This window comes from Symphalangus syndactylus, chromosome 14 (assembly GCF_028878055.3).
Source record: "Symphalangus syndactylus isolate Jambi chromosome 14, NHGRI_mSymSyn1-v2.1_pri, whole genome shotgun sequence".
Lineage (NCBI taxonomy): Eukaryota > Metazoa > Chordata > Mammalia > Primates > Hylobatidae > Symphalangus > Symphalangus syndactylus.
Genome location: NC_072436.2, coordinates 8,743,922 through 8,769,997, shown reverse-complemented (window position 1 = coordinate 8,769,997; position 26,076 = coordinate 8,743,922). Strand labels below are relative to the sequence as shown.

Here is a 26,076-nt window from a genome sequence, read left to right as displayed (position 1 = left end):
TATTTTAAGTATATAATTAGCGACTAAAAAAAGGAACTAGGTATAAATAGGAGCATATTAGGTCTCCTGCCTTCTACAGAGAAAAGAAAAGGCCAACGGAAGATAATGACAAAAAAAATGATCATACTTCAGTTCAGGCACTGGGAATAAAACACTCCCTTTATTATATAAATTGTGAAAGGAAAATAAATCTTGGGGCCCCAAAATCACTCAGATAAAAGGAAAAGTCAAACTGGGAGGCAAATCTGCCTCCCATTCCACTCAAAGTCACCCCTCTACTCACTGAGAAAAATGATTCTGGCTGCCTCTCTCACCCACCTGCGACCTGGAGACCCTCTCCCTGCTTCGAGTTGTCCCGCCTTTCTGGACAGCACCAATGTACATCTTACACATACTGACTGATGTCTCATGTCTCCTTACAATACATAAAAAAAAGCTGTGCCCTGACCACCTTGAGCAAATGTTGTCAGCACCTCCTGAGGCTGTGTCACAGGCACGTCCTCAACCTTGGCAAAATAAACTTTCTAAATTAACTAAGACCTGTCTCAGATATTCAGGGTTCACAGAAGAAGAGGAAATATATGGATTTAGTTATCTAATTCACTGATTAGCTACGTATACTACATTAGGTGGATAGATGGAGAAAATATGGCCCTGAAGATAAATATCAGTCAAGTCGAAAGAACTTTCATAAAATAAATGAAGAAAAAGGGGTACTGAGTAACAGGATGTTCTCTGCAGAGGTTTCCGGTTACAGGCAGCCCTCAATCTGGCTTCTAATGGCATTAACATTTTCCACAGAATAAGGAAACACGATCTACTAGGAAGAGAAAGAATTCATGTCAGGAAGCGAATTGCTCAGCTCCATTGTGGTCTGAATAAATGTAAACATGAGACTGTTGTTCCCACAGTTCTGGGAGGTCATCTACTATTCTCAGGACAAAAGCCTTCTCTGCCACACAATTATCTGCCAGACTCCACACTGTACCAGTATCCATGGCCTTCAGCTATTTTAAGCTCAGCTTTCCTAGCAACTTCCTCCCACTCCCCATCACCACCACCCTCACCCGCACCCACCCAATTATCGTGTCTGCCACTCAGCTATCCAAGTGTCCTTTCCCTCCACTCCTCCAGCACTGTCATTCTAGGACTAAGACACAAACCGGGGAGGCATATGGCAGAGCAAATTAGAGCCTGGGCTCTTGTGTCAATGGACCTTGATTTGAATCCCAGCTGGACAACCTGGAAGCAAAGGCCTCCTGTCCAAGCAAACAGAAAGAAAGCCACCAACAAAGGTGGAGCGCTGGGAAGAAGGGTTGCTGCCCAGCAGGGAGACGGATCAGACCAGACAGAGCGAAAGGGAAAAGAGGTGGTGGGAAACAGGGAGGTTTTTCAAAAAACTGAGTTTAACTGACCAAATTGGGCAGCCCTCCCTCAAACCAGAATTGGTTCAGAGTGACTCTGAGAGAGGTCTTTTAAAGCAAAGACTGCAAACTGGCCCTGTTGGGAATTATGAAAGCCAAGTGCCGGAGCACCGTGGGCTGACGGCCTCCAGGTGGGCACAGGCGCTCTGCTTGCTCGGGGCACGGTACCAGGTCAGCCCACACCGCTGTCAGCAGGCGAGGCAGCCAGGTCAGGGCAATCACTTAGTAACCAATTTCAACCTGTTTCCTCAGTTGTAAAGTGGGATAAAAGAGCCCTACCCACAATGTAAGTGTGGGTGATAAACCAGATACTGCCACATGAGCACTCTCTAAATGTTGTTCTTAGACCTGTTATATGTTCTTTAAGTATTTTGCAAATTGTGGTTCAGTGGCAGGATCCCTGACTGCCACCCAGGAGCCCAGGCTCCTCTCCAGGCCGAGGACTATCATCTTCACACTGGGCTTGTCAAGGTCAAATAAAAACATAGAGCTGAATCCCTAAAACAGTTTCATTTGGGAAAAGAGAATTGCAACGTGGGGCACAGAGAAAGACCACGGTGCTTTTCAGTGTGTGTGAAGAAAAAACAGAAGGTTGGGGGTTTTATGAGAAAGAGAAATGTCACTCATCTATGTGGCCCCGCTGCAAGCCACTCCTTTGATCTTAAAGAAACTGGACAGCATATGAAGACTGAATATCCATGTGAATGCATGACACAAAGAACATGGTGACAGCGTTTACTCTCTGCAAGTGAACAGGCTCAGAAAGGTCTGAGGGACTCTGTATGAACTTAAAAATTCTGCTTGTTAACAACAAGTTTAACTGTGGTAAATGGCCTTCATAGCTAAAGTATAAAACCAAAGAGGAGGGAAGGGGAGGGGAAAAAGAAAGAAAAGAAAGAAAGGTGACATACTGTTTTGAAAACTCACTGGTACTAGTGAAGTTTTTGGGAGCTGGCAAGCCCTGACTGATGAGTGAGTGACGGTGCTGAGAAAAACCAGTCTTAGAGTCACAGCAGTTCATTTCAGCAGCAAGGAGTTAACACTGGTCTTAAAGTTACAGCAGCTCACTTTGGCAGCTGGCCTTCAAGATAATCCCGGGGCAGACGCTCTGTGTCCCAGCTTTTCTTCTCCCCTGGTCTCTCAACTCTAGTTTAGTTGGGTGTGACAGGGTAAGTCCAATTCGTATCATCGATTTTCACAGACTGTATACTCGCTGAGAGCAGAACTCAAGGGGCTCAGTTGCCACTGCAAGCTCCAGACCAAGCACAGTGGCAGGAGCTACGTCAATCCCCTCCAGGAAATAACAAGAGCCCAGGAGGCAGAAGCTGCTGGAGAATTGTGTCCCATTGGCCGATGGCAAACTGAACTCCCCTGTCTCCCTGATACATGGCCAATATTCTCAAACTAAATAGCTTTAAGTGTTTTAAACTTTTAAAGTTAAAAACATGATATAGTTTTAGGTGAGGATCTAAACCCCCTACAAAGCACTCCAAATGTTCTTCATGAAAAAGAAAACATGACTATGAGAATCCACGACACATTTTTTTTTTTTTTTTGAGACAGAGTTTCGCTCTTGTTGCCCTGGCTGGAGTGCAATGGCACCATCTCGGCTCACCGACACCTCCGCCTCCCCGGTTCAAGTGATTCTCCTGCCTCAATCTCCCGAGTAGCTGGGATTCACAGTACAGGTATGTACCACCACGCCCAGTTCATTTTGTATTTTTAGTAGAGACGGGGTTTTTCTATGTTGGTCGTGCTGGTCTCGAACTCCCGACCTCAGGTGACCCACCTGCCTCAGCCTCCCAAAGTGCTGGGATTACAGGTGTGAGCCACCGCGCCCAGTCCACAACACATTTTTTTAACCTTTCCACCATATGGTAATAATGCAGTCAAAATATACGTCATGTTACTTTCCACAGATCTCAATTACACCCAGAAGAAATTGAAGACACTGTCATTCCTATTTTCCATTCTCATCTCAGCCTTACCAGTCAATATCAACTTCAATTAAAATGACTGTCAAATCAGTACTAATTTGATTCCTTGCATTGAAGGGTTGCCCATATTTTAAAATACTTGAGCCACAATAAGTAGCCAATGGGGCGAAACTACCATCTGTGGGATTATGACTGAACGCCTTTAAGTCAGAATCCCACCCAGGCAGACGGATACAGCAGTGCCCGCGTGGCCTTGGTTGGCCTCCAATGGCCTCAGACAGCCGGTCCCTCCCCCGCCACACGCCAGGACTGGGGTCCGGTGCAGAGATCCCCTCGTCCTGGGAAAGGTAGCCGCCCCTTGCCCGTTGGGCCACCCATGTTCGTGGTGAACTTGGCTCTAAACCATTCATAGATGACCCGCAGAATTCTGGGTCGGGGATTTGTACGTAGCAGAGCACCTCCCTCACTGCGATCTGTTGAAAGTCAGCCCTCAACACAAGGGTTTGTTAAAAAAAAAAAAAAAAAGAAAGAAAGAAAGAAAGAAAGAAAAGAGAGAAAGAGAGAGAGAGAGAGAGAGAGGAAGGAAGGAAGGGAGGGGAGGGGAGGGAAGGGAAACAAACAAAAATTAAAATACAGTACTTGAGCCAACCAGGCACTCATGTTAAACACAAATAGGATAATACAAGGATGTTTATTCCCCTCCCCTCCTTAACCTCTGGTTGTTTAAAAAAAAAAAAAAAACCAATTTAAGGACCTAGCTGATTTGGATTCATCAAAGTAAAGCAAAATCTCTATGGCAAAGAAATCCTTTATGAAGCTTGAGTAATGTACAAACCTTCCTTTTAAAAGAGAAATGTTTCCTTGAACCTTTAATGTTGACCAGTTATTTTTTTCCCCTTGCAGAACTCAGTCTATTGACCAGTTATTTTTATTTTTTAATTAATTTTTTTTTTTGAGATAAGAGTCTCGCTTTATTGCCCAGGCTGGAGTGCAGTGGCGCAATCTCAGCTCACTGCAACCTCCACCCCACCCCCACCCCCTCAGCTCAAGTGATTCTCTCGCCTCAGCCACCCCAGTAGCTGGGATTACAGGTGGGTGCCACCATGCCCAGCTAATTTTTGTATTTTTAGTACAGACAGGGTTTCACCATGTTGGCCAGACTGGCCTCAAACTCCTGACCCCCAGTTATCTGCCCACCTTGGCCTCCCAAAGGACTGGGATTATAAGTGTGAGCCACCTTGACTGGCCAGTTATTTTTATTATAATGTTACTTAAATAGGTGCAAACAAACTAGTTTCAAAAACAAAAAAGCTCATACAATTATAAAATTTAAACAACAACATACATTTCATGGGGAAAATGACAATTTGTTGAAGACCAATTTCCCCTTCAAAATGAATATGGAACTGAACAGGAGGGGCACAGCTTCTTTCAAACTGGGCAGAAGCTGTTTGATGACTCACTACTCCCATCATTTTACTCTATTTAAATCTTTATTTGTACAGCTCCCCATCTGCAAAGTAAGCACCCCAGTCTATAGTGGGCTCAAACACATCATTGACATAGTAACTTCATCCCTATTCTTTTTGTATTTACTTTCAGCCATTAAAATAGTATTATTTATTGTCCACAAAAAATTAAAACTAACCATGTGCCGAGAGTGCTCAGCTGTAAGCATGCTATACAGATGATCTCAAGGCATCTATGTAGTTTTTCGATTATCAAAATAAAAGTACAAAGACAACCAATCCCTGTTAGAGAATTAAAGACACTAGTTAGAAAAAAATGGAGGTATACACATCTTTAAATACAAATCTTTATACTTAAGATACCAGGTCTCCGTCAATAAATCTTGAATGTCAAATACTTTGCATGCCACAATTACTTAAGCCCTAGGCAAACAAGAATGTCTACAGGGCTATGAAAGGTTTTATTTCTCTTTGCTTTTCATGTGTTTAAAGCAAGCACATGATGCTGAAAGCATCCAAAGGAAACCAAAATATGCATGATATTCAAAAACCATTCCTAATCTGAAAAATTTTTGGTCTAATAAAGAGCAAACTGAGTACAAATCTCTAACAACAAAATAGCAGTGTGCATATTCCCCTTCAGATCCGCTTGGACTTGGCAGAGTACGGTTTTACTTTCCAGAGTGTAAAAGAGAAATTTGTGGACTTCAGAAAAGCATTTGGTGTTCTAGGGAACTGCAGCTGTCAGCTTTTAAAGATGCCATGTGTTTGCCCACATAAAGGAATGCAATGAGCTATGGAAATATTATCTAGTTTCATGAACCAGAATAATAACTCCACAGAGTCAGTAGGCTACCAATAGGAGTGGTTTAATCCATCAGGAAAATATTGATCACTCACTGTTTATTAAATATCTACTGTGCAGGTTGTACCTCATAGACCTTGAAGCACTTAAAATTTAAATCACACCCTGAAGAACAAAGAAAAGAAAATCAGGAGTAACACTATGACTTCAACACTTAACAGGGGGTAGGGTCACCTATAGAATTCTCTATCTTCTCTACCACCTCCATTCCCTTAGCACAGGAGTTCACCCTTTCATTTAAGTGGGTCACCACTCAAGCTCAACATTCCACACCAGCTTTTACACGCTATTCTTTGTTAAAAAATTAACAACAATGGCAATCATAAGCTGTAAATTAAAGCTGTATTTTCAACAGATGGAATAAAATAGTGGTTGAATTCCTCAAGGAACTTGTCTTTTGGATCTGGAATCTATCAAATATAAAAGACAAGGGCCGGGAGCGGTGGCTCACGCCTGTAATCCCAGCACTTTGGGAGGCTGAGGCAGGCAGATCACGAGGTCAGGAGTTCGAGACCAGTGTGGCCAATATGGTGAAACCCCATCCCTACTAAAAATACAAAAATTAGTCAGGCTTGGTGGTGGGCGCCTGTAGTCCCAGCTACTTGGGAGGCTGAGAGAGAAGAATCGCTTGAACCTGGGAGATGGAGGTTGCAGTGAGCCGAGATCACACCACTGCACTCCAGCTTGGGCAACAGAGTGAGACTCTGTCTCAGAAAAAAAAAAAAAAGAAAAGAGGCCGGGTGTGGTGGCTCATGCCTGTAATCCCAGCACTTTGGGAGGCCTAGGCAGGCCCATTGCCTGAGGTCAGAAGTTCGAGACCAGCCTGGCCAAGAGGGCGAAACCCCATCTCTACTAAAAATGCAAAAATTAGCCAGGTGTGGTGGCTCACACCTGTAATCCCAGCTACTTGGGAGGCTGAGCCGAGATCGTGCCACTGCACTCCAGCCTAGGCAACAGAGTGAGACTGTCTCAAAAAAAACAAAAAAAAAAACAAAACCGAAAGCAAGCTATAAAATGTAATTTAAACTTTAAAAATGTATACTACAGACAACAGCCAAAAGGTAGAAACAACCCAACGTCCATCGATAAGTTAATGGATGAGCAGAATGTGGCAGATGCACAATTCAATTCAGAATGTGGCAAATACAATTGAGTACAATTCAATTCAGAATGTGGCATATACAATTGAGTACAATTCACCCCTGAAGAGGAAGGGAATTCTGCACATGCTACAACAAGGATGAACCTTGAAGACATTAGGCTAAGTGAAAAAACCCAGTCACATAAAAGGTCAAGTACTGTGTCATTCTACCCATAAGAGGTACCGAGAGTAGTCAAATTTATAGGGACAGAAAGAATGGTGGCTGTCAGGGGCTGGGGAAAGGAAGAATGGGGAATGAGTGTTTCATGGGGACACAGCTTCAGTTTGGGGAGATGAGAAAGTTCTGCAGATGGATGGTGGTGGTGGCTGCACAACGATGTGAATTCAATTAGTGCCACTGAACTCTGCACTTAAAAGTGGTCACGGGCCGAGCACGATGGCTCACGTCTGTAATCCCAGCACTTTGGAAGGCCAAGGCGGGTGGATCACGAGGTCAGGAGTTCGAGACCAGTCTGGCCAATATGGTGAAACCCCATCTCTACTAAAAATACAAAAATAAAAGTTACGACCAGGCGCGGTGGCTCATGCCCAGCCCACATGCTTGTTAATATAACGTGGATATCACTAAATAAACTCAAGAACAGCAATTTGGAGAAGTACATAAAGCAAACAGTCTCCTTCTAGTGTATGTTAAATCCGTCACATGAAAACATGATGTAATACGAGCCTATTTATAAGGCCTGTTGAAAAAATCATTCCTTCGAAAAACTTTTAAATAAAAGTTATGGCCAGGCGCGGTGGCTCATGCCTGTAATCCCAGCACTTTGGGAGGCCGAGGGAGATGGATCACGAGGTCAGGAGTTTGGGACCAGCCTGACCAACATGGTGAAACCCCGTCTCTACTAAAAATACAAAAATCAGCCGGGCGTGGTGGCGCACGCCTGTAATCCCAGCTACTCAAGAGGCTGAGGCAGGAGAATCATTCGCTTGAACCTGGGAGGTGGAGGCTGCAGTGAGCAGTGATCATGCCACTGCACTCCAGCCTGGGCAACATAGCGAGGCCCCGTCTCAAAAAAAAAAAAAACTTATAATAGAAACCACCCTCCTTTCTTCCTATCCATGTACTACAAATTCAAATGACGCAAATCCACACCAGTGGTTCTCCAGCTTGAGCAGGCGTAAGAATCACCTGGAAGGCTTGTGAAGCCACAAACTACGGGACCCACCTCCAGAAATTCTGACTCAGTGAAGAATTAGGATTTGGAACTCTTCGAATTTCCATTCTACGAATTTACATTCTAAACCAACTTTGTGTGAGAAAATTCAAATGAAGATAATAGGTGTTTGGAGAAGAACTTTCTAAATATTAATGCCATAAATCCTGCAACATACCAATGACCACTTAAATCAATTTACTTCTTAAAATATGTACCTTGTAGCTTTTAGTTCTGGCCTTGCTTTTTAATACATACACAAGCATTAAACTAGGAAAAAGAAAAGAAACACACACATTTTGTGATTAGGCCTACCTCATATTATGGAATAACTTATTCATTAAGAAAACAAGAATTATGTAGTAACTCTTGGGTTTTAAATTTGGAGAAATCTTAAAATCAGATTACCATTCTACCAGGGTCAAGAATTTTACTTAAAATAAATTTATGTTCTGTAGGAGAAGCAAAGAAATAGGATTTTGTATATACTTTGTATTCATCACTACAGGAGAAAAGCCACTCAAAACACTAAGCAACACATAAACCAGGACATGCTTTTCAGGCAACTAGAGGGATTATAAGCTTCAGTTCGCTGAACTATTTTACTCACAAAACATGACTTGCATCAGATTCTTTTGAACCATAAATAGTAAATACACCCGACCAAAAGACTATGTTCCAATGTAGCCTTTTGTCAAAATTTTCATTATGTCATGGGATTAGAGTGAAAAAAAAAAAAAAAATTTCACTGACAGAGAAGAAATGATGCAAGAAACAAAAGCATACATTGCAAGACCCTCTACTCTTCATAGAAATCTTTTTTTTTTAGACAGAGTCTTGCTCTGCTGCCCAGTCTGGAGTGCAATGGTGTGATCCCAGCTCACTGCAACCTCAGCCTTCTGGGTTCAAGCAATTCTCGTGCCTCAGCCTCCCCAGTAGCTAGGATTACAGATGTGCGCCACCACGCCCAGCTAATTTTTGTATTTTTAGTAGAGATGGGGTTTCACCATGTTGGCCAGGCTGGTCTCGAACTCCTGACCTCAAGTGATCCGCCCACCTCAGCTTCCCAAAGTGCTCGGATTACAGGTGTGAGCCATCACACCGGGCCAAGAAATCTATTTTTGAGGGCATGATCATTTGATTCTCACCCTGGGAACACTGGCAGTTGCAGGGAAGGTGACACAGAGAGGCAGAGAGACCAGTGGAGTGTCAGGACCCTACAGCGGCTGCCAGTGCACAGACCCTGCACCAGGAGCAACTGCGTGCGGCCAGCTAGAGTCAGCCAGGTGAGAAAGGAGGAAAGGTATTCCAGGCAAGTATGTGGTCAAGGCACCAAGACCATGACAAAAAATGGTATACCTAGGAAACAGCAAGAAATTCAACATAATTAGACTGTGCAGTGGGTGTGGAGGCCTCGCTGTGGAGAGGAGGCTGCAGGGACAGGCAGAAGGCCAATGACAAAGGATTCTGGGAGCCAAGCTTAAGCTGGGAATCTCATCTTAAAGATGAGGTACATGGACTGGGCAAAGTGGCTCACGCCTGTAATCCCAGCTGAGGCTGAGGCAGGAGGGAGGCGGAGGCTGCAGTGAGCCGAGATGGGAGCCACTGCATTCCAGCCTGGGCAACAGAGCGAGATTCTGTCTCAAAAAAATTTAAAAAATAAATAAAGATAAGGTGCAGCCACTTCATCATTTGAGACTCGCGGGCAGTACAGTCAGGTTTACAATGTACCGATCTCTCTGGCAGCAGCCCCGAGGAAGAGCAGAAGAGTAAGGGGTAGACTCAGGGTCCAGAGGCTGCTGTAAGGAGGAGTGGTCTGGGACTAAGCAACCAAGGCTACAGAAGAGCAAAGTGAGCGCCCATCCAGGAGACATCTCTGCCAGCTCCCATCTGGGCACCAGCAAGACTGAGGGATGAGGAAGGAAGGCTGCCAGGGATGCTTGGATTTCTGCTCTGAGGGTAAGGTACCTGCGGGGCCATGCATCTAAAGCAGCAGCTCAGGGGAAAGGGAGAGCTTCTGAGTGGTGTTTTATTGGTTTGGTTTTTACTGGGGTAGATAGGTGGGTGTGGGTGTGTGTTTGTTTCTGTTGGGGTGTGTGTATTTTGCGCAGGCAGGAGGAGATGAACTCTGTTTCAGAGGCATTAAATCTGCCTGGACAGTGAAATGGAGATGTCTGCCAGACACCTGGCTTGGAGTTTGGAAGCTCCTGGGGGACATCTCGGGTAAAGATAAAGCTTTGAGATCTTTAGTTTATAAAGTGACAGGTGAAGCCACAGGTTTAAATGGGGCTGCCCAGGAAGTGCTGCCCAATAAGAAAGCCAGATAACTATGCCTAAAATAGCATTAACTGCTCATTAAAACACCTATTATTGTCAGAAAATGCAAAATATACAACTGGAGGTCCCCAAACAGCAAAACCAGAGGAAAAGGAACAAACAGTCCATCCACACCTTAATAAGGCAAGAAAGTGGAATAAAGGAAGTCCAGATCAGAAGGGGAAGGCCAGACCCCTAAAAGGAAAAGAAGGAAGGATGCAGCCATCTACTGAAATACACAAGACATTTACAGACTGGATGTTATCAGTGCCTGGGATGCTCTCCTGATACACATGGCAGTACAGATAGCTGGAAAACAGGGCAGATGTCTGAATGGAAAATGGATCCAGTACATATAAAGATACACACAGCAATTATTTTATATATTGATACATAATTATAGAGAGAGGATTTTCTTAAAAAAAAAAAAAAAAAAAGGGAGGGGGCCAGTAGAGTCCTCCCTCAGTATCTGTAGAGTACTGGTTCCAGGATGTCCCTCCAATCCCAAAACCTGTGGATGCCCAAGTCCCTGACATAAAAATGGAGAGGCATGTACATTTTATATTTAACCTACGCACATCCTCTCATATACACAGACACACATCTTTTAGATACAGGGCCTCGCTCTGTTCACACAGGCCAGAGTGGCACAATCATAGCTCACTGCAGCCTCAAACTCCCAAGCTCCAACAACCCTCCTGTCTCAAGTCTCCCGAGTAGCTGAGACTAGGGCATGCGCCACCACACCCAGCTAATTTTTTTTTAATTTATTATAGAGACAGGGTCTTGCTATGTTGCCCAGGCTAGTCTCAAACTCGTGGCCTCAAGTGATTCTCCCACCTTGACCTCCCAAAGCACTGGGATTACAGATGTGAGCCACCACACCCAGCCCTCCCATACGCTTTAAATTCTCTCCACGTTACTTATAATACCAAATACAACGTAAATGCTATGTAAATAGTTGTTACATGTGTTTTATTTGTATTACATTTTATTGTTACATTATTTTTATCGTTTTTCCTGAACATTTCTCATCCACGGTTGGCTGTATCTGTGGGTGGAGAATACAAGGATACAGAGGGCTGCTGTCCTCTTACATCGACTTGTACCTTTCAAGAAAATTACAACGCAGTATATGCTTTTTGTTACAACATGCAAAATAATTCCACTAGAACTATATAAAAGTGTCTGCTTCACTAGCGTACAGGTCAAAAATCAAGAGAGATGGATCAATTATAACATCTGCCAACCAAAATCCTCTCTACGGTGAACTTCTCTGGGGAAGCTTCCCCAGGCAGCCCAACAGCCCTATCCAGAGCTCTAATGAAAGAGACAACAGAAAATGGCAAGGACTGACTGCCCAGCACAACTGGACACCTCAGACCACAAACATCACCCACCTCCTCAGCCCCAGGCCAGACTCCTGCCAAGTGCCTGCTGCATGCACTACATAGAAACGCTGCCAATAAATTAATCCCTCTCACCTGCTTTCAGTACAAAATATGAGGACCCATTCACTGTCAAAAAGTAACTATAAAAATAAATAAATAAGGAGTAACCATAAATAGAATGGCCTAGTTTAATTTGGGAAAAAAATATTTTGCATCTTATTTGCAACTCAAAATTATATAGAATAATCCTAGGAAGAAAAGGGGAGCAGCTGGTTTTAACTATTAGTTTCCATCTCTGCCAACAAATGTTTAAACAGAACTGCTAGCCAGGCTCAGTGGCTCACGCCTGTAATCCCAGCACTTTGGGAGGCCAAGGAGGGTGGATCACTTGAGGTCAGGAGTTTGAGACCAGCCTGGCCAACGTGGTGAAACCCCATCTGTACTAAAAATACAAAAATTAGCCGGGCGTGGTGGCGCATGCCTGTAGTCTCGGCTACTCAGAGGCTGAGGCAGGAGAATCGCTGGAACCCACGAGGCAGAGGTTGCAGTGAGCCAAGATGGTGCCACTGCACTCCAGCCTGGGTGACGAGTGAAACTCTGCCTCGAAAAAAAAAAAAATAATAAATAAATAAATAAATAAATAAAGAGAACTGCTAAAGGGTGGCTGCATTGATTGAATTTAGGTCCACACCTTCTCCTTACAGCCTATTTGCTGTAAGGAACAATTAAATCAGCAAAAGGTTAAGGTAACTGAACAGGACAAATGACCCAGTTTCTCTAACAAATCAATGGCATGAAAGGAAACAAAAGGAAAGGGAGAATGTCAGAGAATAAAGGAGACCCAGGAAACATAATAACCAAATACAAATGGCTCTATTTGAAGCAGGATCCAAGCAACTTACGAAAGACATTTTTCAGACAAGTGAGAAAATATGAACATGGACTGTGTATTAGATGATTATCAGGCATTATTAGTACTTTTGTTAGGTGTGATAACAACATGGTGGTTGTGTTTAAAAAGGAAAAAGGCTCTTTGCACAGTGGCCCTATCATAGTCAATGAGGTTCACCTGAGGCCCAATTATTGCTAATTGAAAACTTCTTCCCAATACCACAAGATAACTTGCAATAGAGCTGGCACTGACCGTTTCCTTTTTTTGAGACGAAGTCTGACTCTGTCACCCAGGCTGGAGTGCAGTGGCACGACCTCGGCTCTCTACAACCTCTGCCTCCTGGGTTCAAGCAATTCTCCTGCCTCAGCCTCCCAAGTAGCTGGGATTACAGGCACCTGCCACCACGCCCAGCTAATTTTTGTATTTTTAGTAGAAACAGGGTTTCACCATGTTGGCTAGGCTGGTCTCAAACTTCTGACCTAAAATGATCCACCTGCCTCAGCCTCCCAAAGGGCCAGGATTACAGGCATGAGCCACCGTGCCCAGCCAGCACTGGCCATTTCTGACAGTCTCTATGGAGACTGAATATTTTGGTTTTAAAAAAAAGTCTGCCTTAGTAATCTTAAGCAACAGGAATATAATTTCAAATTTAAAAAAAGAAAAAGAAAAATTAGCTGGCATGGTGGTGTGAGCCTGTAGTCCCAACTACTCAGCAGGTTGAGGCAAGGCTCCTTGAGCCCAGGAGTTCGAGGCTGCAGTAAGCTATAATCGTGCCACTACACTCCAGCCTAGGTGACAAAGGAAGACCCTATCCCAAAAAAATAAAAATAATAAAAGCAAAAGGTTAGAGATGCACACTGAAGTATTTGTCAACAAATTAACAAGATACCTGAAATCTGCTTTAATACACCAGGAAAGAAAAAAGTGGGTAGAACTGATAAAAATATTGGCAAGAGTTTGTTTTGTTTTTTAGAGACAGGGTCTTACCACATTGCCCAGGCTGGTCTCAAACTCCTGACCTCAAGCCATCCTCCCACCTTGGCCTCCCAAAGTGCTAGGATTACTGGCATAAGCCCCTGTGTCAGGCCCGGCAAGATGCTGATAACATTGAAACTGGGTGATGGGTAAATGGCATTTATTATATGATTTTCTCTACCTGTGTATGCTTGAAATTTTCCATAAAACAAGGTTTTGGGGTTTGTTTGTTTTTATAAAACCAGGTAAATCAGAGAGGTAAGAAGCTGAATCTGATCCATTTTATTTATCCTTGAAATATTTTCCTACTGCACCACAACTGCCTTCACTCTAGCACTTTAAAAACACTTGGATACAGCTCAGGAAAAGCATGGGGAAAAACCAGCCGGAACACATGATGCTGAGAGACGGAATACAAGGGATAAGGTCTGGCTCTGTACACAGCAGCACGTAATGAAAGCTAACTCTAATTGTCCATTTTCAAAACCAACTAAATCTGACTAATTACACTCCAGCTTTGATGAAATGCAATAGGACTCACACGATGGCATTCACAACTTTACAAATGAGGACAGCACAATCTCCCACTAATTGACCAGGTCCTTTTATTGTCATCAGAGAAAATGGAACATTTCCCTCCACTTCCTGACTTGAACAAAACTGGGTTTTAACTCAGCTACCCCAAAAAGTAGATTGCTTATTCGTTTGGGTAAAAACAAATTCTACTGCACATTAGGCTGCTGGAAGATCTAAGAATACCTTGATGAATGAAAAAGATGTATTTCAATATTACACCTAACCATCAGAAACTAAAAAAAAAAACCAGAATCAGAAATACAAAAAGGCCCAAGGATGAAATCTAGGATGAGAGAAAGATGTGCTTTGAGAAGATGAACGACGGACTGAAAATATTTCCTGTAACTAAAACAATGCTGAAAATCTGATGTGCGCGGGACCTCAGTCAGAGGAAGAAAACAAAGTTAGAGAAACGGGGACAGGCAGCTCAGAGAATATTCAGGCAAGGAACGGGTGGGCAGATGGATGGTTTCTGAACGCAGCTAGCTGCCACAAAGATGGAGAAAGCAGGACCCGTGCCCCCTGCCCAACCAACCACAGGAACAACATGGGCACAGCTGCCCGTCAGAAAGTGCTCTCCCTCGGGAATTTCGCACTCCACGGAGCCCCGATTAAGGAAGGGCAGTATCCCCTCGCCCTGAAGTAAGATACATGAGTCGCCTGTCCATCCTGGGATCCCTCACGTCTCCCTGTTTTGTATATGAAATTGGAACGGATGAAATAGCTTTAATATAAATGCCTATTTGATCTAACAGAGATACACATTCATAGTTATTTACTCACCTATAAACTGATTCAGTTCCCCTGGTATTCGGAGGTGGGAAGCGGCAGGGTATCTAGAAGGGAGAGGGGGAGGCTGTGGCATCACCAGGTTGCCCTTGCCTACCCTCACCCCTGCTGTCTATTTCACTCCAGCACCTCCTCACAGCAGTCTTACACTAGTCACTGGCCTAGTAGGTTACAAAGCTGGTCTGTGGCAGGCACAGATTTGTATCTGGCCTCAAAGCAAATCTCTTTCTCTTCTTTCCTCTGGTCTTAGTGGGAAGACACGAGACACCTGAGAGGAAAGGGGGAAAAAAACCCCAAATGCCAGAGTACAAAACAAAATAAAGCAAGAGAAGCAGGAGAGCAAAACAAATTCTTTTGTACTCGGGCCATTTAATCAACAACCGTGGTTACTCCGAGGACACTGCCTGTGGGTCAGCCCTGCTCCACAAGGAGCAGTATCTAAAAACAAAAACAAAACCTATACACTGGTGAGCAGGTGGTTGTTCAACCTGGAAAAGCACACCACTTAAACTGCCATGAGAGTGTTTACCAACAAGGTTTTGCAACATTTATGAAAATTTAAAAAACAAAACAAAACACAAATTAGCCAACTTTATCACAAAAGGGCTTTGCTCCCAGGTGACGCACTGGTTAACTGAAAGACCAGAGCGTGTTACTTCTGTTCCATGTAGAAAACATAAATCCCTTGTCTGAAAACAGAATCAGAGGTGCATTTTATTTCCTTATTTATTTTTGAAACAGGGTCTCACTCTGTAACCCAGGCTGGAGTACAGTGGTGTGATCATAGCTCACTGCAGCCTTGAACTCCTGGGCTCAAAGGATCCTCTCTTCAGCCTCCTGAGTAGCTGGGACTATAGGCACACACCACCATGACCATTTATTTTTATTTTTATTTTTGTAGAGACAGGATCTTGCTATGTTGCCCAAGTTGGTCTCGAACTCCTGACCTCAAGAAATCCTCCCACCTCACCCTCCCAAGTTCTAAGTAACTGCACTACAGACAGGCACCATCATGCCCTGGAGATACAGTTTAGATCTGAATTTCCACCATTCACCAAGTCCTCATCCTCACAGTTCGTGCGAATAAGTCACACACATCTGCATGCCCACAGACTATGTCCTTAGCACCCGCGCTTGGGAGAACAAGACAAATAACTGCCAAGGTCACCGCCCTGGAAGGACACACAAAATAGCTGGAGAGCAACACTCAAGAGTCTTTGTGAATAAAACTCCCATTGCAAGTGAAAGTACCTAACACCAACTCCAACGTAAAGAATGTGTCCCGGGGAAGGGAGAGAAACATGAATGGCGTCTTCAGAGGCATCGGGGAGACAGGGAAGGACAAGATGGGTAAGATCTGGAGAGACAGATGGGGAATGGCAAACATCTGAGGCAAAGAAGTCTGAAAAGAAAAAAGAAAAAGAGGGGGCAGGAAACGGCACTGTGTGTCCGGGCCAACGGGAACAAGACAGAAACAAACGTTCAAGTTCAAGCTGGGAAGTGTGCATAATTATGAAATAAGGTTAAACGTACCAGGCAGAACACAGCCACAAAGGGCCTTGCCGAAAAAAGCACAGGAGCTGAGACGTGCGAGGACAGGTAACAGGAAAGCCTTCAACACAGGACACACACAATGGAAAGTGTGGCAGGGGAGCGCAAAGTGACCTAAGGGATGAAAGATGTGAGTGCGCAAAGGAACAAGGGACCCCCTGGTCTTTCCCTGCAAAGAGAGGGGCTTACGCTGCAACGATGGCAGTGCTAGGACAGACAGGGACAGAACCAGGTGCCTTGGTTCCTGAAGGCACAGTCTAAAGGGTGTGTCTGCTGAAGGGACAGAGACACTGAAGGGGTTCCTGGAGAATGCCAGTACTCCTAGAGCACAGTGAACTGGGATGAGGGGGAGGAAAGGAGAGAGCAAAGAATGAGGTGACCACATCTGCTGTGTAATGGAAATAAGCCCAGACAGAAACGGCACTGGACAGGGTGGCAGCTTCTGGGATGCACAGGAGCTGGTGGAGCCTCTTCTATCGTGTGTTCCCACTGGTCACAATGAGGACAGCTGTCCTCAGCAGAAGAAAGACCAGAGTCCAAGCCACTATCTCGCCTGTGGCTGTCACCACAGAAATCGGGTTCAGAAGGTGACCTCTCATGTTCTTCCCTCTCTCCCACAACTTTCCCTAAGGGCTCCTGACCTTGACCTCTCCCACTCGGCCCTCCTACACTAGGTGGCCTCCCGCCTCCTTCATTTTCCCTTTGAAGCCTTTATTAAGGAACCATTAACATGCAGGGGGAGGGGGAGTTGCACTTGACAATGTTTAACTTTTAAAGTTTGTGCTTTATCTTAGAAATTTCAAAAAGAAACACTTCAACTCAAGCACCCTAGAATTATACCTCCCATTCTAAGTTCCTAATCTGTGGGGTCATATCACTATGCCCCCGTGAGATCGTAAACCCTTTAAGGCACAATCAGTCAGCGTCCTTCACTGATTCATTTCTCCTCCCCACAGGCCAGGATGAGTAGCCCTTTGGTTAAAACTGATCAAACTGTACACCTGACATGTGACCATTTCATTGTATGTAAATTATAACTCAATTTAAAAAATGAGTCCCCCACACCTTTGTCAAAACACAGGACATCTGCAACCATCCCCCCAGAAGGTTCCCTGGTGCGCCTTCCCTGCCAGGTGTGAGGTTTTCGTTTGTGTGTGGCCAAGAAGTTTTGATTTCTCTTTCATAAAATGTTTCAGGTACACATCCCTGGGTAGGAGGAAGAAGCATAGTATGAGAAAAGAACACTAAACTCGAGAATCAGATCTCAGCACTACCTGTGTAAGTTTCACCACCTCGGAGTCTCAGATTCCCCGCCCTCCAAGGGAGGGTTGAGCGAGGTGATTTCTCCAACTCGCTGAAAGCTCTGACATTCTGTTTCTGGGCTGATATCTAACAACACACCACCACGCAAATGCCTACTGAAAAACCTCCACTTCAGGCCGGGCGCGGTGGCTCACGCTTGTAATCCCAGCACTTTGGGAGGCCGAGGCGGGCGGATCACGAGGTCAGGAGATCGAGACCACGGTGAGACCACGGTGAAACCCCGTCTCTACTAAAAATACAAAAAATTAGCCGGGCGTGGTGGCGGGCGCCTGTAGTCCCAGCTACTCGGAGAGGCTGAGGCAGGAGAATGGCGTGAACCCGGGAGGCGGAGCTTGCAGTGAGCCGAGATCGTGCCACTGCACTCCAGCCTGGGCGATAGAGCGAGACTCCGTCTCAAAAAAAAAAAAGAAAAACCTCCACTTCAATTTTGCTTATGTAAATACCACTCAAGCGAGTTAATGAGAACTTTAACATGTTTATTTTAATGGTACTGACCTCAAAACAAATGGTAAATTTTCATTAAATCAAGTGAGATGCAATTAACATATCTGACCAGACTGTGTACATATTTATACTAGGCACTTTTCACCTAAATAATTTTCCAGCAATACTAAATTATAAGTAAACTCTTGGTTAAAACAAACAAACAAACAAGGGCATTAAGTTGAGTGAGGCGTTTTCTCCCACCCTCTCACCTCACAGAACTCACATAAACCAGGACTCGGACCCACCTCCCGTGACTGCATGCCGAGCACCTGCCGGCCACTCCCGATGCCATCGTGCGTTCCAGTGAGGCACATTCGCTTTCTGACGTGCTCACAAATACACCGGCGGAAGCTACAGTTCCGTTCTCACCTTAACTGCATATATACCTCTTTCCTCACTCTGAATGCTGAACTGAGAAGAGCATTTTCAGGTTAACTCATTTTACTGTTAGTTTTCCTCAATGACAAAAAAAATAAAGCAAATACTGAGGATTTTATACCATAAAACTACCGTAAGAAATGGGGGCAAAGGACATCACATAAACGTCACTCACGGTCTACTTTTGGAAGGAAAAAGGTAACATACTTCGTTTTCGGATCTAAAAATGTTTTCTTTATACTACAGGGTGGAAGAACATACGTGCGGGTGCGTGCGTCTGTGTTGTTTGCTTTTTTTTTTTTCTAACAATTCAAAAGAAAATTTCCTGAAGCTGGTGAGGCAAAAAAAAAAAGTTTCTAACTAGTAAGTTTTAAATCATAAAAAAAAAAGAAGAAAAAAAAGGAGAAGAAAGAAAGAAAAAGAAGGGAACTTAACTGCTACCTCAGAACAATAGTTTTAAAATGGTTTAATTGTAAAAACTTGGTGGCGGCTCAGAATTTGAATTTCGAGTTCTTCTGTGAAGTCCTGCATGAACTGGCAAAGTAAACGTCACGATTATGAAAATAGTGAAGTAAGGGAAATAAGGAAGTCTGAACGTTAATCCAAACACCTCCTCTTTGTTAAATCTAATGTTTGGCAAAGAAACCAGCCTTTGCCTCAAACTATCAGGGTTGCATGAAGCTTTTTAAGTCACACTCAAGTGTTTTGGAAAACATCCCCCACCCCACCCAACTCTCTGCCCTGTGTCCACCCTGGGCCGTGGGCAGCCACTCTGCTTTACCTGGCGATGCCCACTGCCTACCACCCCCACTGCCTCCTCCCCAGCTCCACCAGCCCAGCTCACTGAACAAGGGTCAGGCCTCCCACCCAGGGCAGACAGCCCACGGGCTAGCCAATATCCTCAAACCCAGGACCAGGGCAGGGGTTGGGGTGGGGAATGAACTAGATCAAGTTTCTCTCAAGGATGTGAACTATGAAATGTGACAGGAATTGGTCACCTAGAAACTGAAAGAATGCAACAAGAAATGCCATAGAGTTGAACTGGGGCCAGAGGGCTTTCGGACAGCTAAGCAAGTCCTCGAGCTGAAGCCACAAGGAAGGAAAACTAGGAGTGAGCAAAGCAGCCAGCTGGTGCGGGGGAGAAGGTTCCAGCACATGGAGCCAGGCACAGTCCCACAGGGCAAAATCCTAGAGAAAAACTGTGGCTGAGGCCCCCAGAGCCAGGAACCTCCCTCCACCACCAGGCTCTGGAGCTCAGCCCATTCCAGCTCGAATTCCCGGATTCCTGTGCGATTCCTATCACACTATACATGTTCCCACTCACCAAACTCCTTCCCAAGCTGGCTGGAGTGGGTCTTTGCCTCATATGACTAAAAGCCAAAACAGCACAGACAACATGCAAATGGCAAACATGGTAAGTCAACAACATAAAATACTGAACAGCCCTAGCTACACATATTTAAGATGTGTAACTACATCTTAACACACAGAACATCTTAACACACAGAACATCTTAACACACAGAGCTTCTTAACCCACACACACAAACCAAAACCTCACACCTGAAAGGGAAGGCGCACCGCAGAACCTTCACCAGGGGGATGGATTCTAATGTCCTGTGTTTTGACAAAGGTGTGAGGGATTCTTTTGTTAAAACTGATCAAACTGTACACCTGACACGTGACCATTTCACTGTATGTAAATTATATCTCAAGTACAGTGGCTTACACCTGTAATCCCACCACTTTGGAAGGCCAAGGCAGGAGGATCACCTGAGGGCAGAAGTTTGAGACCAGCCTGGCCAACATGGAGAAACCCCATCTCTACTAAAAAAAAAAAAAAACTATACACACACACACACACAAATTAGCCAGGTGCGGGGGCAGACACCTGTAATCCCAGCTATTCGGGAGGCTGATGCAGAATCGCTTGAACTCAGGAGGCGGAGGTTGCAGTAAGCCAAGATCGCGTCACTGCACTCCAGCCTGGGCAACGAGAGCAAAACTCCATCTCAAAAAATAAAAATAAAAATAGACCAGGAGAGGTGGCTCACGCCTGTAATCCCAGCACTTTGGGACACCAAGGAGGGTGGATCACCTGAGGTCAGGAGTTCAAGACCAGCCTGGCCAACATAGAGAAACCCCGTCTCTACTAAAAATACAAAAATTAGCGGGCATGGTAGTGCAGGTCTGTAATCCCAGCTACTTGGGAGGCTGAGGCAGAAGAATCGCTTGAACCCAGGAGATGGAGGTTGCAGTGAGCTGAGATCACACCACTACAATCCAGCCTGGGTGACAGAGTGAGACGCTGTCTCAAAAAAATAAATAAAATAAATTTTAAAACAAACCCTCTCCTGTAAATTGTTCCCGTAAGAGGATTTGTTTTTCAAAAGTATTGATCTACATAAATGCCACAAACATACGCTGAGCAAAAGCAGCTAGCTGCTAAAACACCTGTGTTTCTATTTATAGAAGGAACAGAAACAGGTAACAGTCCTCTGTGTATTAGGAGTCAAAACAGTGGCTCACTTGAACCAGGGTGGACTTCTCCCTGGGTCGCCTATGTTCTGGTTCCTGACCTTGGTGCCAGTATCACAGGTGTGCTGAGTGTGACACATGTTTTCATCAGGTGTGTGCTCATGAAAGACACATTCTCCTGTCTGTCTGTATTATATTTTCTGGTATGCACGTTATATCTTAATAATAACACAAAAGAGAAAGGAAGAGAAGAAATGCCCTACGGTAATCTAAAAATGACTGGAAAAGGTTTGCTTTGCATCTAGTAAAATGCTTATTTTCAGCCAAATTCTTCAGGTAAATAACGGAAAAACTCATTCAACAGAGTCATTTGAATCGTGAGTAAAGCTCCATCGCACAGTGCTCAGTTCTAACACTACCTAAAGTGAATTCACCCATAGGCAGAGCACTCTTCCACATGAGGAGCGGAGACCACACTCCGTGTCCCTTTGCTACTCTAACGAAGGAAAAAAAGAGCACAACCCCGAGGAAGAAGTGCTTAGAATCCCACTTCTGTGTGTCCAAAGCGAGAATTAACTTCAATTCATACATTACCCTGAAGTGCATTTTTTTTAATGCGCAGATTTTTATTTTCAGAGGCTTATGTTTTAAAAATATTTTACACACTCTAGATACGGTTCATAAGCATAAAAACAAAATAAGTACAAGTGATGCCATGGAGATGAACAATAAATCTATAGATCATCAAATTCTAACACTGTGCTTTATAAATAAGAAGCCAAAGAGTAAATTGAAATGTCAAGTACTTACAGCCATAATTAATTCAAAGGGGTATTTGTACACCCTCACTGGGGACTGGTATTTTTGCACCATGATTGTAATACAACAGCAACCCTCTCACACCTGCAAAACATAAATATATGTGATAAATAACCACAATGCAGAAACAAATTATTAGTAAGTCTGCACTGACACATCATACCACATTCTAACGACAGAAAGAGACCACAGTAGGTTATAATTCTATGCACACGAAAATGAAAAGATGGTATTTAAATACACGAGGGCAGGGGGAGGTAAGTAAACGATAAGAAAAAGTGGACAAAGCCCCAATGCAATGAGGCAAACAGTACTGGTGTGAGAGGGGCTCCAATCCTCTCATCGGCTTACTGGGACTCTGCATTCATTACATGATCTGACCTGAGTCCTTTCCAGCAATGAACTGTTATGATTCTATTATTCTAATAACCAATCTAATTAATGCTTGGATCATTTTCTCTTAAACAACTTCTACTAGAAACCAAATAAAAATGATCTCGTGTTAAGATATTAGCTCTGGGAAAATAAAAATAAAACTGGAAAAAAATACTACTGTATCTCAAACTATGGAATACTCCTCAAAAGCTAGCTTCAAAGGAAACGTGTCAATTCCTATTTTCTAACTGTGTACACTACAGCTTTGGCGACCTGTCTTCAAGTGGCAGAGATGCCAAGTATTCTGGCTAAACAGGCTCCACTGAAATCTCTAGCCTCAAATAGCTGATAGCTGTAAGTAATCGGTTAAATGTTCACACCTAATTCACAGTCAAGGAGCCGAAAGTCCAGCTGTTAAAAAAAAAAAAAGACAAATTACCAAGATGTATTTTATTGCAGAAACTTCCAAGATTCCTTTTTTTTTTTGAGACAGGGTGTCTCTCTGTCGCCCAAGCTGGAACACAGTGGCACAATCTCCGCACATTGCAGCCTCCACCTTCTACGCTCAAGTGATCCTCCTGCCTCAGCCTCCCAAGTAGCTGGGACCACAGGCACGCACCACCATATATATTTTTTGTAGAGGGTTTTCCCCATGTTGCCCAGGCTGGTCTCAAACTCCAGGGCTCAAGGGATCTGCCCACTTCAGCCTCCCAAAGTGCTAGGATTATAGTCATGAGCCACGGCGCCCGTTATAAAATTCCTATCTATAGTACGAGGTTTAAACAGGTTTGGAACTTTCTCTGGTATGTCTGGCATACCTCTCAGAGGAGCAGGTCATGGTGGAAAACATCGCCATCTGACAGTGTGAAAACGGCTAAGGAATAACTCTGGGTGACCACGAGTAAGCCATTTGACTTCCCTAGGACTCCGTTTCATCTCTGTAAAATGAGCTTTTCGGGGAGATGATCTTGAAAGACTTCCACCTCTAAAACCATGAGAATGAGAGACAGACTCCCAAGTTCTCCAAACTCAACTTGAAGCTTTTCTAATATTAATCTTGATTATGGGACTGACACATCCTGATGTGCTGGGACCAAGGTTTCTTTTGCAAACCTTCCAGTGCTGGTGCACAGTGGGAATCCAATCATCTTTTAAAAATTTAACTGGGAAAATTAATTTTAGGGTACTCTCCCAGATAAGAGGACGATAACCGGGTACAAACAAGAGTCGGGGGAGGAAGCAAAAAAGCGTAATGCTCGTTTAAGAAACGGTAACATCCATTCAGGGTTCCACCGCCTGGCAGAACTGGCTACACTCACTTAAGAACCTGCTAATTCACGAGCTTGTGAACCACAGCCAGGTCCCAGCTGCCGATGCTCTGGTCCAGATAAACGCCCTACGCGGGCATCCGGAGTGACAACGACCAAGTGGTATCCAGGAGCCGGACGGCTTCCATTGCATGACAATCGCTGTTTAAACAGGAGCCAAAGGCCAGACCCACTGAACGCATCCCGAGCAGACTCGAGGGGCGGCCGGCGCCCGGGGCTGCTCAGCAGGGGTCCCGCGAGGCTGAGCCCCACGGGGCCAAGGCCCCCGCCGACGGGAGAGAGGGGCGGGCACTGGCTCCGGACCCGAAACTCCGCTGTCAGCAAAAAGCGGCTCCCGGGAGCTGGAAGCCTGGCGGGGTGGGGGCGGGGGCGAGAGGCGGCGAGGGGCGAGCAGGGGGGCCGGGGGCGGAGGGCGAGCAGCGGGGCGGGGGCACGGCCCGTTTCGGGTGCCGGGCCGATGGCAGCCGGGGCCGGGGAGGAACGGGCTCAGCAGGCGGGCGGCCAGGAGTTCCGGGGGGCCCGCCCGAGAGGCGCCGGACTCCATGGAGACCGGGACCGGGGCGGCGGCGCACTCGGACCCGCCGCGACGACGCGCCTACCTTTTGTCAGAAAGGCCGGGCCTGGGACGCGCGGTGGCGAGGGGCGCTCATACCGGCGGCTCCGCGGGGCAGTCTCGGTTCCACTGCTCGGCGGCCGTAGCTCGACCGCCGGTTCCGGGGAGGGGGCCGGGGAGGGGGGAGGGGGAAGGGGCGCGGCGAGGGCACTTGTGGTTGTTACGGGTGACGGGGTGGGCGGGGCCGGGCGCCGGGAGGGGCGCGCGTGCGCGGCCGCGGCCGAGGGAGCGGGGGCGGGAGCGGGCGACGGTTGCTAAGGAAGGGGAGGGGGGAGGACACCCGGGGCCAGAATTGCGCAGGCGCGAGCTCCGACCCGCGGGCGTGGGAGGAGCTCGGAGAAGGCGCCGGCGCTGACGCAGGGCTGGTTGTGCCCGAGGTCCTCGTGGCCCCTCCCAATTGCGTCATTTGTTGGGGGCGGGGCCGGGGCGGGGCTTCGCGAGTAGCGGGCGGAGGCGGAGCGAAGCCCCAAGGGGCTGCCGGCGTGCCGGGGAGGGGGTTCGGCTGAGCGGGAAAAGGGAAGTCTGCGGGAGGTGAAAACCGCCGGGGCCCTCCCGTCTGGCTGCTGCTCTGAGGCCTGCCTCTGGTCGCCCTGGCGGCTGCCCCAGTGCTTCCTCATTTCTTGTTGACTGTTCAGGAGCACCAGCCTGCTCGCGCGCAGTGCCCCGACCGCATTCTAGCCGAGTAATGGGGAGGAGGCGGACGCCGGTGCTGCGCGGCCCAGGGCTTGGGAGAGTCCGGATGGGCCCGGGTGGAGCCCAGCGGCATCGTTGTCAACACATCCAGACGGCTCTAGTGTCGGGCCGCGGGCTTGGGCTTGAAACTGAGACACGCGCCCAGGTCTGCCCCTCGGAAACGAGCGTGCCAAGGTGGAGCTGCTAAGTAGCTCCCGAATTTCAGCAGGAGAGCACCGTCCAGCTCCAATTTTCAATCGGGTAACACTGAGACATTTTGGGGTCCTTAAGAGGAGCTCATGACTGGAAAGGGGCACCTCGCATGCCCACCCACACAGCAAAGCTGGTTTTATAACCAACATGCAATTTCACCGTCAGAGTCACTGTTGTTCCGTTCACATTAGTCACCCCGGGTGGCTGTACATTTCATGCTGCCATTGGACAGAACGTTTTTGGACCTGTTTAGGAATTTCCATCAAAGCCAGTTTACCAGACACACAAGCAAATCATTCATGGCCTCATCACCCGTTGTGTTCCACGTCAAACCATCATCTTCCAGCTTGGTCACACACATTATTCACTACATTCAGTCTGACTGGCTTTTGCTTGTTTGTGGAAATCACATCCACCGGCTGGGCGCGGTGGCTCACGCCTGTAATCCCAGCACTGTGGGAGGCCGAGGCGGGCGGATCACGAGGTCAGGAGGTCGAGACCATCCTGGCTAACACGGTGAAACCCCTGTCTCTACTAAAAATACAAAAAATTAGCCAGGCGTGGTGGCGGGCGCCTGTAGTCCCAGCTACTTGGGAGGCTGAGGCAGGAGAATGGCGTGAACCCTGGAGGCGGAGCTTGCAGTGAGCCGAGATCACGCCACCGCACTCCTGCCTGGGCGACAGAGCGAGACTCCGTCTCAAAGAAAAAAGAAATCACTTCCACATCAAAAGATGCTTTAAGGCCGGTTGCGGTGGCTCATGCCTGTAATCCCAGCACTTTGGGAGGCCTAGGCGGGTGGATCACCTGAGGTCAGGAGTTTGAGACCATCCTGGTCAACACGGTGAGACCTCGTCTCCACTAAAAATACAAAAAGTAGCTGGGGGTGGTGCC

The 26,076-nt window shown here is 46.1% G+C and overlaps 1 protein-coding gene and 1 non-coding gene across 4 annotated transcripts in view; one reads left to right on the top strand and one right to left on the bottom strand.

Annotated features, from left to right (window-relative positions):
* Positions 1 to 24,538, bottom strand: part of SEC14L1 (SEC14 like lipid binding 1) — a 74,323-nt gene extending 49,785 nt beyond the window's left edge. For 2 of the 3 annotated variants that reach the window (XM_063617129.1, XM_063617130.1), the window contains exons 1-2: positions 24,287 to 24,517; positions 21,976 to 22,068 (exon numbers count right to left, since the gene is read on the bottom strand). In XM_063617129.1, coding sequence (XP_063473199.1) covers positions 21,976 to 22,038 — 63 coding nt within the window. In that variant the 5' untranslated portion in view covers positions 22,039 to 22,068; positions 24,287 to 24,517. Of the gene's footprint in view, positions 1 to 21,975; positions 22,069 to 24,286 lie in introns of all 3 variants that reach the window. The other variant, XM_055243607.2, reaches the window with a different exon arrangement.
* On the top strand, positions 12,748 to 12,893 carry LOC129463397 (U4 spliceosomal RNA). The gene has a single exon (XR_008651166.1). It is a non-coding gene; the product is annotated as a U4 spliceosomal RNA (small nuclear RNA).
* Positions 24,539 to 26,076: the final 1,538 nt, after the last annotated feature.